We start from the raw sequence: 14,889 nt of genomic DNA, 5'->3' as shown, positions 1-14,889 counted from the left end.
ATGGCCAGTCAAGAGAAAAGGATTAGGGTTGACATGATAGCAATATTCCAGTATTTGAGGGGCTGCCACAAAGAGGAGGGGATCAATTTATTTTCCAAAGCCCCAGAAGGCGAGACAAGAAACAATGGGTGGAAACTAATCAAGGAGATATGTGCGTCTTATGGTCAGGTGCGTCTTATAGAGCGAAAAATACGGTATACATAACACACATTTAAACATGCTATATACAACATAAACCTACACCTTTACATATAAATAACATATAAATATCAATCACTGTCCATCTTGAATACATAGCGGAAAGAGGAAGCTTGAGATTTCACAAGGTTGATACTGTATGGAACAAAACTGTGACTGAATCTGGATGTTCTGCTTCGGATACCACAAAGCCTCCTCTCAGAAGGTAACAAGGAAAACAGGTCGTGAAGAGGATGTGTAGTGTCCCAGACAATCTTGCGGACCTTGCTCAGGCAATGCTTATATGCTATGTCCTGGATGAAAGGAACTGTCAATAATCTTTTCTGCCAACTGTCAATAATCTTTTCTGCAATCCTTACCACTCTCTGCACCGCTTTCCTGTCTGAAGCAGTGGTGCTTCCAAACCAGACTGTAATGCTGTATGACAGGATGCTCTCGATCGTCCCTCTGTAGAAAGTGGTAAGGTAAGGACAGGGGAAGGAAGATGTGCTTTTCTCTGAGACACAGAAAATGCAGGCGCTGCTGTACTCACTTTACCAGTATCTCGCTGCTGAGTGACCAAGCCAGACCAAGCCACCCAGGAAGTTGATGCTCGAAACCATCTCCATGTTAGGGTTACTTTTTTAAAACTGTTTTTAACCTTTTGTGAACATTTGCTTCATTTCTGAAGGAAAAACATTCTAAGGTTTCTTTTGTTTTTAATTCTTAAAAGAAGATTCATTATCAATAAAGATGAATATATGGTAGCAAAAGTGGATTGTGATAGAAGAGGTCTCACAAAATAATATGAATGACTAAAAAGCCCTATCCTGGGTCATTTCTATCTTATAACATGATGTGAAGGTGCATAGCAGTACCTCAAGTAAGAATGCTAACAGGAAAAAAAGAAATCCTGAGATAGTCTCTAGATTGTTTTGAGCTTGGAAAGTTAAAAGGAATGGCTGGTTAAAACATACAATATTCATATCCACATATAATTCCATATCCATTCATATAATTAAGAAAAACAATACTAATAACATGAATTAAGAAAAAGAACATTTAACTTGTGCAATTAAAGCTAGCTATCAAATTCAGCTTTACTTGTTGAATAATTTAGAATCAGCACAGCCCTATGTTTTATTTAACTATAGTCCATAGTTAGCACTTAGACTTACAGTATATATATCACTTCACAGTGCTTCACAGCCCTCTCTAAGCAGTTTACAGAGCCAGCATATTGTCCCCAACAATCTGGGTCCTCATTTTACGGACCTCAGAAGGATGGAAGGCTGAGTCAACCTTGAGCCGGTGAGAATCAAACTGTCAAACTCCTGGCAGCCAGCAGTCAGCAGAAGTAGCCTGCAGTACTGCATTCTAACCTCTGCGCCACCACAGCTCTTAGTCTGATGTTTATTTTTCTCCATTGCTTGCCTGGAGTTCCTTCTTTTGGCAGTCCTTTGTGTCCTACAGCATCAGGCAGGCTCTCTTTCCAGAGTTCTCCTGTTCTCACTGTTAATTGTTCTCATTGTTCTCCTAATAGTGAGAACAATTAACCAGTGGAACGGCTTGCCTTCAGAAGTTGTGGGTGCTCCATCACTGGAGGCTTTTAAGAAGAAACTGGACAGCCACCTGTCTGAAAAGGTATAGGGTCTCCTGCTTGACCAGGGGGTTGGACTAGAAGACCTCCAACTCTGTTGTTTTGTTATTCTGACTTACCAACCATCAAAGCTCAAGATCTCCTTCACTGAGATTCTCTTGTCTCTGATCTTCTCTCTTCTTAGGATGCAGTGGGATCACCAAGCCAACCCAGCCAAATGGAGCCGAAGGGGTTCCCCATTATGCAGAAGCAGATATTGTGAACTTGCAGGGAGTCACAGGCAGCAACACCTATTCTGTCCCTGCAATCACCATGGACTTACTCTATGGCAAAGAGGTGGCTGTGGCTGAGTTCCCTAGGAAGCTGTTGACTTTCAAGGAGAAATTGGGAGAAGGACAATTTGGGGAGGTGAGAACTTGTTGCACTGGTTCTTTACAGTAGATTTATCTGCAAAATCTGGGTGGAAATAAATCATAAAACTGATATAAAATGTGTGCTATAGCAAATCATTATTTCTTTGTTTTGAATCATTGTATATTTGCAATGGGTAAGGAACTCCCAGTAGTCCTTCAGCTGCTGGCCCTGTTTGCTCAGCCATATCAAGTTACTGCCTCACTGGGGGTTGTTGTTGTTGTTGTTGTTGTTGTTGTTGTTATTATTATTATTATTATTATTATTATAAGATTCTTGATACCAAAAATAAGTATAATAATAATTTTTGATCTGAAAATCCTCAGTGACCCCCCCCACTCAGTGGGGAGGGTTAGAAGTCTCACTTTAGATTACATGAGTTTGCCCCTCATTATAAACATACATCTATGTCTTTCAATCTAGCAAGTAACTACCATTCCCTGGCAGGATTCCCTCACTATTAACTCAGTTGAACAGTACCAGTCTTTACAGCACTTGGTTCCCTGGCCACCAACAGTTACTTTTGTCCAGTATGGTGTAATAAGCCATCTGTGAGTATTGCTCTCAATTTTTTGTAGCCCTAGTAATCTATAATTTGAAAAAGTGTAGCTAACAATGCTTGTAAAATAATCATTGCATTGCAATACATTATTAGCATAGCTCTTGGATAAAATAAACTTTCTTCTCCTTCCAATTCAATCAGCAACTAAAATCCAGTGAAAGTACTAGTAATATTTGAATATAAGAATGATTAAACTTATAATAATCTTTCTCCCCTGCAAACGTTTCATACTCTAAACAAGAGTTACAGGAACCTTCTGTGGGAGAAGAAACAAAATTATGTGCTAAAGAACTAGGCTAAACTCCCAACAGCTGTAACAAATAAAGATGCCTGCCTGTTTTGGCATTTCATTTCCTGATCCTTAGCAAAATTTAGCCCAGCTATTGACAACAATTTAATCTCTCCTCAATCTTGGGACAGAAACTTCCATGGCCTACTTGATACATCTCCATATGCTGATTCTTATGTTCTGCCACCAGATGATCCCCCTTCCAAATGGTCTTCAACCTGAACTCAGAAGTTTTAAAAAAATATTTTTTCCACTGAAAAATAACAAAGTCCCTAGCAAAGATATAATTCTACCAGAATTTTTAAAATTTAATCCTGCTTGGTGGGCATCTGTACTAGCCCCCCTTTTTCTGCCACAAATAACTCCTTACAATTTCCCAAAGAATGGTGACTTCCAGTTTTGCATCACAGTGAGACGGGCACAGGGAAGCAGGGCTCTGCCTCCCATGTCCGATTTCGCCCTGCTGGGAGTCCGAAAAGGGCCTAAAGTCATCCAGGAGAGGTGATAAAGAAGGAGGGGACCCTCATCGATCGCGGTGAGGCAGCAACTGAACCGCTGGATCTGAGGAAGCCCTCTAAACCAACACGCGAAAGACTGGCTGCAAGCAAGCAGCCAGTCTTTCGCGTCAGTCGGAAGCTACTGACAGCCGGGGGGGGGAAAGCATGACCAAGCAGAAAAGCATCATGTCTGGAACTGGGTGCGACTAACCTTCCTGCTCTATAACTGTAAAAACCTTCTTTTTAAAAAAAAATCTCAGGAGCAAGAAGGTGGGGGGCATTTTTTTTTCTATCATCCCTCCCACTAGAAGTAGTGGCAGCTCAAAATCTTTGGAAGAAAAGAAGACAGTACAAAACTAACTTGGAAACCATTTGAAGTGTTAAGACTGAAAATTCTGGGTGATCTAAAAGAACATTGAAAACTTTATTATTTTCTTTTTCCCTTTTTTGGAAAAAATACCAGAGCTTTTAAGAAATAAGTCCTGGTTGAAGACAGACCTTTCATGACAACTAGTGGTGGAATAAAGGAACAGCACCAATATTTTGTTTTTTATCCAGCCTGGAAGAAATTATCTTGGCTTGAAGCCTAGACAGAGATAGCACACTAGACTCTTTGATGTGTCTGAGCTTCTCAACCTTGCAGATTGCATCTGGAAAAGGGAGGAAAAAAACTCGTTGGGCTGTTTTTTCTGTATGATGGATTATAAAAATATACTACTTTAAAGCCATCTGGCTTTTCTGGATTACAAATACTATTGGTGCTGCAGTGTTAAGAATTACCTAGAGACAGAGGAAATTGGATTTTTGTATTTTCCTTGTAAGAGGCCTTGTGGATTACTAACTTGGAATAGCAAGACCTTGAGGAGCACAAACCTGGGCTGTTTTTTGGATTTTTGGATAACTGGTGTTAAAAGACAAAGCTAAAAGTGGATTATAATTTTTTGTTTCCTGCTACTGCCTCCCTTTTCTGGGGGGGAGTGAACTGGATAAGAGACCCCCTATCTTCAAGAACTATTTAGAGACAATGGAAATCTGATTTGTGGCGACTCCATTTGGGGGAGTCCTTATGGATTATTAACCCTATTTTAGGACCTTTTGGATTACAAATTTGGGCAGAATGAAAACCTTGGATCTTTGGACAATTTGTTGAAGCCAGGACTGAAAGACAAAAGTGGATTAGAAGGTTTTTCTTCTTCCTGCTTCCCCCTGTATGGGGAAGTCTATTGGATTATAAGAGACTACAGATAAAGAATATAAGACTTATTGAAGGGAATATTGGTTGTAAAATTGGAGGGTTTATTCCCTCTGATACATCCCATCATCTAATTCCTCAATTCTCACTTTAGCTCTCTTCTTTTGCCAAATATCTTTCCCAATCAATGTATTCCATTAAATCAAAGAGTCCATAATCCTGCAAATGTTATTGTAGATATAAGAGGCAAATCAAGCAACATGTCTTTGTAAAAAGATTTTGCCCCTTCATATTCATTGAAGATCCTGTCTTTTCTTTCTCTCTTAGTTTCTCTCATCATCCCTTGTCTCCCCATTTATCATGGTACTCCTAACAGCTCTGCAATCCATTTTGTCAAATCTTTTTTCTTATCCTCAGATTTATTTTGTGGTCTTAGAGTACAAGTTATCTTTTCCATGTCCAATGTTTCTTGTAAGTCCTTCTCCACTTGAGTCAAGTCATACTTCCTTATATTATTAGGTTCCATCTTTAAATCTCTTTCCTCCAATTTATATTCAGTTATCTACTTTATCTGTTCCCTCTCCATTATTACCCTCTGAGAGTTCTTTTGCCATAAAGTCAAATTGGAGGTGGATTCATTTATATATTTTAAAATTATTTAAAATATTTAAAAATTAAACACTTGTTTGAATATGGTTGAAGAAATAGAAAGATTTTAGCTTAAGAGGGATGAACCCCCCAAGTAATCTAGTATTCTTTCTTTTGTCTTTTTTTACTTTGTTTTTGATATGAGAAATATAAAAATGTTTGGGATGGTCAATATAAAGGAAATGTTTTAGATATTTAAATGTAATTGACTTTAAGAAAATTCCAACAGATAATTAAAAAAAATGTTTTGAATAGAGTTTAAGATTAAATGATTGGATTTATTAAATGGAACATCTAAAGATTAAACATATGTTTAATTATGGGTAAAAAGAACAGAATTTTTTGGAGATAAATATATATTAGTTTAAGAGGGATATGTATTTTAAGTAGTATATTATTTTCTTATTTTTTCTCTCTTTTTTGTCTTTTTTTTTTTTACTTTTTAAGACATAAGAAATGTAAAAGTGTTGGGAGGCCCATATGAGGAAAATAGATTTAAATACTTAAATATAATTAACCTTGAGAAAATTTTAACCAGTAAGAATGTTTTGAACATTCTAGGGAAAACAAATTTAAATAAGAATTGTAAACAGGATTTATGATGAGGCAACCAAGATGACCAGATAGAAAAGAAGCATGATATTGATGTGATTATTATTTATAGAAATTTTAGAAAAATCTTTATATTTAATTGTTACCTATCAAACTAATAAGAATTATATCAATTCAAGATTGGCAAAGAGAATGTTATTGGAAGAAGAGAAAATCAAACAAAGCTATTATGTGGACTTTGTAATATAGAAACTGATTGTTAGTGATTACTTTGCAAATATAAGCCCAGACAACACGCTATTTACCCAATATTAAGGTGTTTATGTTAAAAAATCAATAAAATATATTTTTTTAAAAAAAGATTGGAGGATTTATACAAAATTGATAACAGAGTATATACTAGAACTGAGAAAGCTTGTGAAGGTGGGATCAAAAATGAATATCTCTAATTTAGCTAAAGCTAGCAAAAAAACATCCTCAGCTCCATCTTCTACCACCCCCAGTCCTATGTATCAGAGATCAATTGGTGCAATGTTACAGCAAGAAAAAAACAATACTTTTCAGAAGGATATGCAAACCACATTACAATACATTCAGGAGGCAATTACATCACTTAAAGAAGAAACAAAGTGAAATCAGGAAGAAACAAAGGATAACTTTGATAAAGTGAAGGAAGAAATTCACAACTTGAAATCCCAAATGGAAAACTTCCAACAGAAGATCTCAAAGAATGAGCAAAAGATCCAGACAAATCAGCAGAAACCGATCAAAAGATGGAAGAAATAAAAGATGAAAACCAAAGATTGATACAGACAAATAGAGAACTAGAGGATTCAGTAGCAGTTTTAGAAATGGAAAAGGCATCCCATTTCTTAAGATTCCAGAATATAATGGAAGACAAGGAGAAAGACCTTGCTGATCTGATGATAGAACTGGTGGCTGGTGCGCTGGAAGTGGGGAAGCAGGAAATGGAGGGAGAAATAGATCAAATATTTAGAGTTAACTCAAGCTACACAAGAAGAAACAAAGTCCCCAGAGAGATCCATGTCAGATTTGTTAAAAGATCAATAAGAGATGAAATATTGAGAAGAGTGAGAGATGATCCATTGCTATATAAGGGAAAAGAAATTGTGGTGTTAAAGCACATACCTAGAAGGATAAGGGATTCATGAAGAGAATATCAATTTTTGACCAAAAAACTAATTAAGAAAGGAGTGACCTTTAGATGGCTGATGCCGAAAGGGATATTAATCAATTGGGATACAAAAAGAGACAGATACCCTATCTTCAAAGCAAGGAAATTTTATGACAGATACAGCTTTTCTCTTAGAAGGAAACCCAGAATTTCAACCAGAAGGGGAATTTAAAAAACAGGAAGAGACAACATTAGAAGCGGCAGCCAAACAAAGAGAAGTGGAAGAAATAGAAACCATAAACCAAGAAGGAGCCAAAGGGAAAGAACAGAGACAAACGAGAAGTACTAGGATGGTGGCGAACCTATGGCACAGGTGCCAGAGGCAGCACTCAAAACCCTCTCTGTGGGCACATGTGCTGTTGCCCCAGCCTTGCCTCCCCCCCGCGACCCCCTCCTCTCCAGCAGCCCCCTGAAAGAGAGTCTCCCTCGAGTGTGGTCCACACGGAGCAGCGCAGCCAAGGACATGCCATCCAGGCAGCGTAGACAAGACTCTGCCCTCACACCCCATCATGCAGTTGATGCTGCAGGGCGCAGGCAGAGGGTGTGACCACCATAGCATTGCTGGGCTGCCAGGGTGATCTGCTGCGGGCCCTGGAGGCAGTGAGTGGTCCTATGGGCAGGCAGGGCGGGGGATGGGGAGGCAGAGTGGGGACGGAGCAGGGGGGGTGGAGCGGGGCAGGGCCAGTTTTTGGGCACTTGGTCTCTAAAAGGTTCACCATCACTATACTAGGAGAATAAATCCTAAACATAATTGAAGAAGATGGAAAAGGACAATGGGATGCTCTCAATAAATATAAATGGACTGAATTCTCCCGTAAAGAGGAAAAAACTCTTTACACGATTACAAAAATTAAAAATGGATATAGTTTGCCCACAGGAAACACATATTAAAAGACAACATTATAAATTTCTGGAATACCCGAAAATTGGGAAACTTTATTTCTCATTAGTACAATAAAAGAAAAGAGGAGTAGCTTTATATATCAAAGAAACAATGAACCCCAAACAAATCTACTCAGATGAAGAAGGAAGAATACTAATGGTAGAAATAACGATAAATCAAAAACAGACATTGATGCTAGCAATTAACACACCGAATAACAAACAAGAAGAATTTTATCAACAATTACACAAGAAAATAGTGGAAATGGACTACCAAAATATTTGTTTAGTAAGAGATTTTAACACAATTGTAGATGGAAAATTAGACTATAGGAGTAATAAAATAGGGAAAAAAGGAAGGAACATTTTGCCTAAGGCTTTTTTCAGAATGGCAGAAGAAATTTGTATACACGATACAGGAGAGAAATAAATCCTAAGAAATTTCAATATACATTTTATTCAAACAGCCACAAATCATGGTCTAGAATTGACATGATATGGATATCTCCTGAATTAAGAAGAGATATACAAGAAATCGAGATAGAAACTAATGTATGGGCAGACCATAATCCGATAAAGATGACATGGAGAGGAACAAAGAAAAAAATAAGATGGACTTTAAAACAATTCTTATTGAAAGAGAAAGAATTTATACAAAAAGCTGTAAAGGAAATGGGATTTTTCTTTAAAGAAAAGTAAGAAAGAAGATACATCACTCCAAAATGTTTGGGATACAGCTAAAGCATATTTTAGAAGAGTAGCCATAACTTATATGCTGAAAAAGATGAAAGACAAAAAAAACCCCAACAAACTAAGCTTAAAGAAGAACTCACAAAACTAGAATTAGAACTACAAAGAGACCCACAAAAGAAAACTCTTAAAAAACAAATGGAGATAATAAAACATAAATTAAATCTAATAGAAGCTGAAGAAATGGCTCAACAAATCAAAAGAGCAAAACAAAACTTTTTTGAAAATGCTAATAAGCTGGGGAGATGGTTGGCTTATAAACTGAAAAAAGAAAGAGAGAAGAAATTGATAAACAAATTACAAAACATGAGAGGCGATCTACAATGTCAAAACAATGCAATAAAAAAATAATTAAATACAGAAGAAATTCCTCAGGAAAAAATAAGGCAATACTTAGAAAATGCTAAACTACCAAAAAATCTCAGAGTATTTTAAAAATATGCTAAATGGGAAAATAACAGTGATGGAGTTGACAGAAGCTATAAAAAGACAAAAAACGATAAAAGACACCAGGCCCAGATGGGCTACCGGCAAAATTTTACAAATGTTTACAAGATACGTTAATTTTACCAATGCAAGAAGTATGTAATTAGGTAGTACTAAAGGCCAAATTACGAATAGATAGATGCCAATATTACACTAATACCCAAAGAAGACTCAGACTTGACCCTGATAAAGAACTACAAACCAATATCTCTACTAAATGTGGATTATAAAATCTTTGTTTCAATAATAGCAGAAAGACTAAAAAGATTCTTGATTGAATTTATACATTCAGACTAAAATGGATTTTACCAAAGAGACAAATAAAGAATAATTTAAGAATGATTTTAGATACATTTGAATATTATGAAATGCACCCAGGGAAACAGATGGCTTTGATTTTTTTAAATGCACAGAAAGCTTTTGATAATTTCAATTGGCAATTTATGGTCCAACAACTAAACTATATGGATTTTGGAGAAAATTTTATGAATATAATTCAAACAATTTATCATAGACAAACGGCCAAAATAATTGTGAACTGAGATTTTACGGAGAGTTTCAACATTAAAAAAGGCACAAGAAAAGGTGTCCATTATCCCCACTATTATTTATTTTAACTTTGCAAGTATTGAACAGGAATGTTAGACAGGATCCAGAAATTAAAGGAATGGAGATAAAAGATGAAAAGTATACCCCCTTGCTGGCAATGGCAAAACCGTCCCGATACGTTGCGCGATGTCATGTGACATCGCCAGTTTGACATGTCTGTATTAGAGGATCCGTTAGAGACAAGTCCTAAATTATTAGCAAAGATTGAAGAATTTGGAGAAGTAGCAGGACTGAAAAATCAATAGAGAAAAGACTAAATATAATTAAAAACCTTACAGATAAACAAAAAAAACCCAATTATCACAAAAACAGATCTTTAAGTAGTTAAGAAAATTAAATATTTGGGGATATATCTAACAGCAAGGTGTGTAACAATAAAAGAAGATAATTATGTAAAATTATTAAAACAAAACTAGACTTGGAAAAATGGAAAAATTGGAAAAATGGGAAAATCTACAGCTATCAATCTTGGCAAGAATAGTGACTGTGAAAATGAACATTTTACCAAAACTACTCTTTTTTATTTCAAACAATACCGATAAAAATTGACAACAATTTTTTTGATGAATTAAATACAGCGATATTGAAATTTATCTGGCAAGGGAAAAAAGCAAAAATCAGACTGAAAATGTTACAAGAAGCAAAAGAAAATGGAGGCTGTGGGCTATCAGATTGAGTCTTGTACTCATCTGTCATGGCTCCGATAGAAGAGTCCAGTAAAAGCAGAACTCCAAGGCAAGAGGTTTCCTTAAAGAACATATTTATTGGCTACAAAAGTATCGGCACAGTCAAAAGTGAAACCAAATCTGGAGTTCCCTCCCAAGCATTACAATGTTACAAAGTTGAACTTCCCACCCCAGCACTTTTTAATTATCCACGTTCCCCAATAGAATACTTTGGTGGGCTTTCTAACGAAAGGCTCAGCCCGCCAAAAGTCAGGCAGCTATGACCTTGGTTCCCACGGGACAAATTATTGTTTAGTCTAACCTTAAAACCACTCATCCCCCCTCCCGGTACTGTGGCAACCGAAAACGAAGAAAAAAATAGCTTTAGCCAAGATCGTTGCAATGTTGACACTATCAAGCAGCCGGACTAACATGATTAAAAGAATGGATAATTCTTAGAAACAAAAGACTATTATACCTGGAAGTGCATGACCTACAACTTGGATGGTATGCTTTCCTATGGTATGGGAAGAACAAAATTCTAAATACTTTCAAAACCACTATGTAAGAAATGCACTCCTTTTAACATGGGAAAAGGTAAAATCAAGAACCTACATGAAAATACCAGGATGGATTTCGACAATGGAGGCGTTCGTACACCCAAATTTAATTAATTATGAGGAACCTGTGACTTATAAAGATATTTTGAATACTAATGGAAACTACAAACTAAACAAGAAATGGAAGAACAGGGCATTGAGCTATCATGGTGGCCACATCTGCAAATGCAAATGAGATATGAGAAAGATGTAGAAATATACAGTTTTTACAAAGATCAGACAGCGTTAGACCAGATACTATTGTCATCAGATGACATATTGATTAAGAAACTGTACAGCTTTCTGTTAAATTTAAAGATGGAAGATGAACAAGTTAAAGAAACAATGATAAGTTGGGCAAAAAAATTTGGGCACAATGTAAAGTTAGAAAAATGGCAAAACCTATGGTAAATAAACTATAAATAACAAGGACAGCTACTTATAAAGAAAATTTATATAAAATGTTCTATAGATGGCATTTACCACCTGCAAGACTAGCAAAAATGTTTAAAAATATGTCTAACAACTGTTGGAAATGCAGACAAAATCCAGGCACGTATTATCATCTTTGGTGGACATGCCCTAAAGCAAATAACTATTGGTCAAAAATACATAGATGGCTAGAAAAGATGATAGGAGCATATGTAGACTATAAACCAGAATTATTTCTTTTAGGTATAATTCCAGAAAATTATGATAAAAAATGTGTATACTTAATATTATATATATTAACAGCAGCAAGAATTATATTTGCTCAATACTGAAAAAATGAAGAAATACCATCTGAAGAAGACATAATTAAGAAAATTTTGGACTGTACAGAAATGGATAGGCACACATTGAAAATGAAGGGGAAGCAAGATTCAGAATACTTTCAAACATGGGAAAATTTTTATAAATGGTTAGAAAAACAGAATAAAGGGTAGGAATGGAAATTGTAATACTATTAATGTCAAACATGTAAACCCAGACGTGTTGCTTACTAAATACTAAAGATTGTTACTGTAAAACATTAATAAAATATACAAAAAATATCCCAAAGAATAGCTTAATTCCTTCAGGGGGACAAATCCCATCCTGATAGCTACCACCATATCAGTCTCTTGTAATGAATGACTTACATACATTGATTTTTAAACTATAAACTTCTGGATTGGATGATAATCATTAATCTCTGAGATTTAGAGTGGACACTGACCCGCTTCTTCTAGGCAGTCAAGTTGCTCTTTTCTGTTTAACATCATTGAAGATAATGATTGTTTTGTCTGTGAGGCTTCCTATAAAGGATAAACACATTGGAATGAAAAACAGATTATTCTAACATTCCCAGACATATTTGACCGTGAAATTAATAGTATTTTGGATGCATTCCTACTCTTCACAGAGAATAGGAAGTGAGATCTGATGGGGTTTTTTCTTAAAATTGAGACCTTCTGTCTGTGTAAACAAGAGTGACCTGTCAAACCAATACTGCCTGTTGCTTTTTCTCTAGGTTCACCTCTGTGAAGTGGAAGGAATGGAGAGATTTGTGGACCAGGATTCTATTCTGGATGGTAGTGTCACCCAGCCTGACCTACTGGCTGTGAAAATGCTGAGAGCTGATGCCAACAAGAATGCCAGGTGCTTGGAACAAAGAGAAGAAGAGGCTGGATATAGCTGCAGTTGTCAGGGTTGAACTGTGGAGTCCTTGGTCCTCTGTGAGCTTTGTTGTTTTCCTGCAGATGTTAGATTACCCGACTAGGTATCATCAGATGTTATTGAGTCAAGTAATGAAATGTCTGCAAGGAAACAACCAAGCTCACAGAACATCAAGGACTCCACAATCAGTCAATGGGTAGAAACATTTTTGTTATTATACAGAATTGACCAAAAATGAAAAGTCACAAAATGGATAACATTTCAGATATAGTAAACTTGTGCAGGAAATTTCTAAATCTTCATGTTAAAAAAAAAATTTCTGGCAAAATTGGACGAAATGTTCAAAACTGACACTTCAGATTGGGTTTCTCCAAAAATAATGTAGTTACCCTTTTCTTTATGGTGGGAAAGTAGGCAATTGTTTTTGGAAATGAGATACAACGCAGAAGTTGCACTAAGACATATGCAAAAATAAAGGTGTATCTTCTGTTCCTCAGCCCAGCAGGGTTACAAATACTTTTTGGATTCAAAGGAATAATCCCACCAGTAGGAGTATTTAAAGATTTATTCCAATGCATTTTGAAAAAATAAGATCCTAACATTCTGAAATGCAGGGAAGAGAATAAGAAAGACCCTGTGACCCTTCTGCTTGTCAGGGAACTTCAAAACATGGATGGCGAGTGGGCTGCTGCCAGCTTGATTTTGCCCAGGCCAAATAGGATACAGTTATCTTATTTTTCTTCAAGTACTGATCTTGCCAAAGATGAGACTATGCCAAGGTTAAAGAGTACTGAAAATGAAAAAGAGCATCCCCTCCACCCAGGTATTCTAGACCAAAGACAGGACAAAAATAACAGCGTATACACTACTAGTGATTAAAATAAATGCTTAATTCTATACTGTATATTCAGCCATTACATAAGAATATAGACTTCTATGCATCTAAGGAAAAAAGGGTCCACACCGTTATCTCCAACTGATTTTATACAGTGTTACTACAAAAGGTACAATAATTTTAAGAGTTTGGGGGGAACATTATTTATTTCCCCTTCCCCCTATTCCTATGATTTTATGACCAATTAAGGCAAACATACTGTATTGCATAATTGTCATAGGAATCAATGTATTGCAAAGGTTTTGCCATTCCCATTCATTTCAGAGGCGCTTTGCTGGAAGCCTTCTTGGTACATTGTGTCCTTTGTCAATTAATATGCATATTGGGATTTTGGTTGCTGCTTTAATTTTTTGCTTCTTGCTAAACAACCTGGGCAAAGAGGGAAGTCAAAGGGATTGTGACAGTTTGTTGCCAGTCCAAATTAAAGATTGGATTATTGGCAAACTGACCCAGTAAACTAATGCCCTATATTAAAATAACACACATAGCTTGTGCATAGTGCTTTTGAATATTCAGACATTTCATGTATTATTTTTTTTTAAGACAACATAGCTCACTAATTTCACCCTTGCCTGACTTTTGTTTCTGGCAGGAACGACTTCCTCAAGGAGATTAAGATTATGTCCAAGCTGAAGGATCCCAATATAATCCGGTTGCTGGCTGTGTGCATCACTGATGACCCTCTCTGCATGATTACTGAATACATGGAAAATGGTGATCTCAACCAGTTTCTGTCTCGTCAGGAACCCCAAAATTTGTCAGAGAGCTCTACCCCTCCTGTCAGGTAGAAAATAAGGACTCCCTCAACTCCAGCCTGTACAGTCTTTCTTGTGAGGTGGCCCTGTTCCACTTTTCAGTTGCACACATATCTTAGCTTGGGAGTGTGTGTGCCTGATAAGAGTGTTGCAGTTTATTTTGAGGGCTCCGTTAGAGGCGAGGATGTTGTAATTATTTCTATTACTCATTTCTCCTTGACTTTTGGAAGATAAAAAGTCTATTCCTTTCCATCACTTTCAGTGGCCTTGGGGTATGACTGTTCTCCATGTTTGTTGTGTTCTTTTGTATTCCCCCCCTTAATCCCCTATGCGCATCCTGATCACCCATTAAGGGTGATTGCCCTTCTCCATCTGCATACAGTTTCATGCCCGTTGCTGGTTGGCTAACTCGCAACGGGGTCTTACCAGCCAATGGAATTGTGTGATTACGAGCCAGGGGAATCCCATAAAAGAGGGCTCCCCTGGC

At 36.6% G+C, this 14,889-nt stretch overlaps 1 protein-coding gene across 1 annotated transcript in view; it reads left to right on the top strand.

Annotated features, from left to right (window-relative positions):
* DDR2 (discoidin domain receptor tyrosine kinase 2) overlaps positions 1-14,889 on the top strand; it is a 74,103-nt gene that overhangs the window by 45,443 nt on the left and 13,771 nt on the right. The window contains exons 10-12 of the mRNA XM_029287316.1: positions 1,962-2,185; positions 12,607-12,734; positions 14,240-14,426. Of these exons, the coding sequence (XP_029143149.1) occupies positions 1,962-2,185; positions 12,607-12,734; positions 14,240-14,426 (539 nt within the window). The remainder of the gene's footprint in view (positions 1-1,961; positions 2,186-12,606; positions 12,735-14,239; positions 14,427-14,889) is intronic.

The sequence above is a fragment of the Protobothrops mucrosquamatus genome, unplaced genomic scaffold, assembly GCF_001527695.2.
Source record: "Protobothrops mucrosquamatus isolate PMUCROS unplaced genomic scaffold, P.Mucros_1.0 scaffold_294, whole genome shotgun sequence".
Taxonomy (NCBI): Eukaryota; Metazoa; Chordata; class Lepidosauria; order Squamata; family Viperidae; genus Protobothrops; species Protobothrops mucrosquamatus.
The sequence above is the reverse complement of the archived record's forward strand: the minus strand, read 5'-3'. Positions and strand labels throughout refer to the sequence as shown.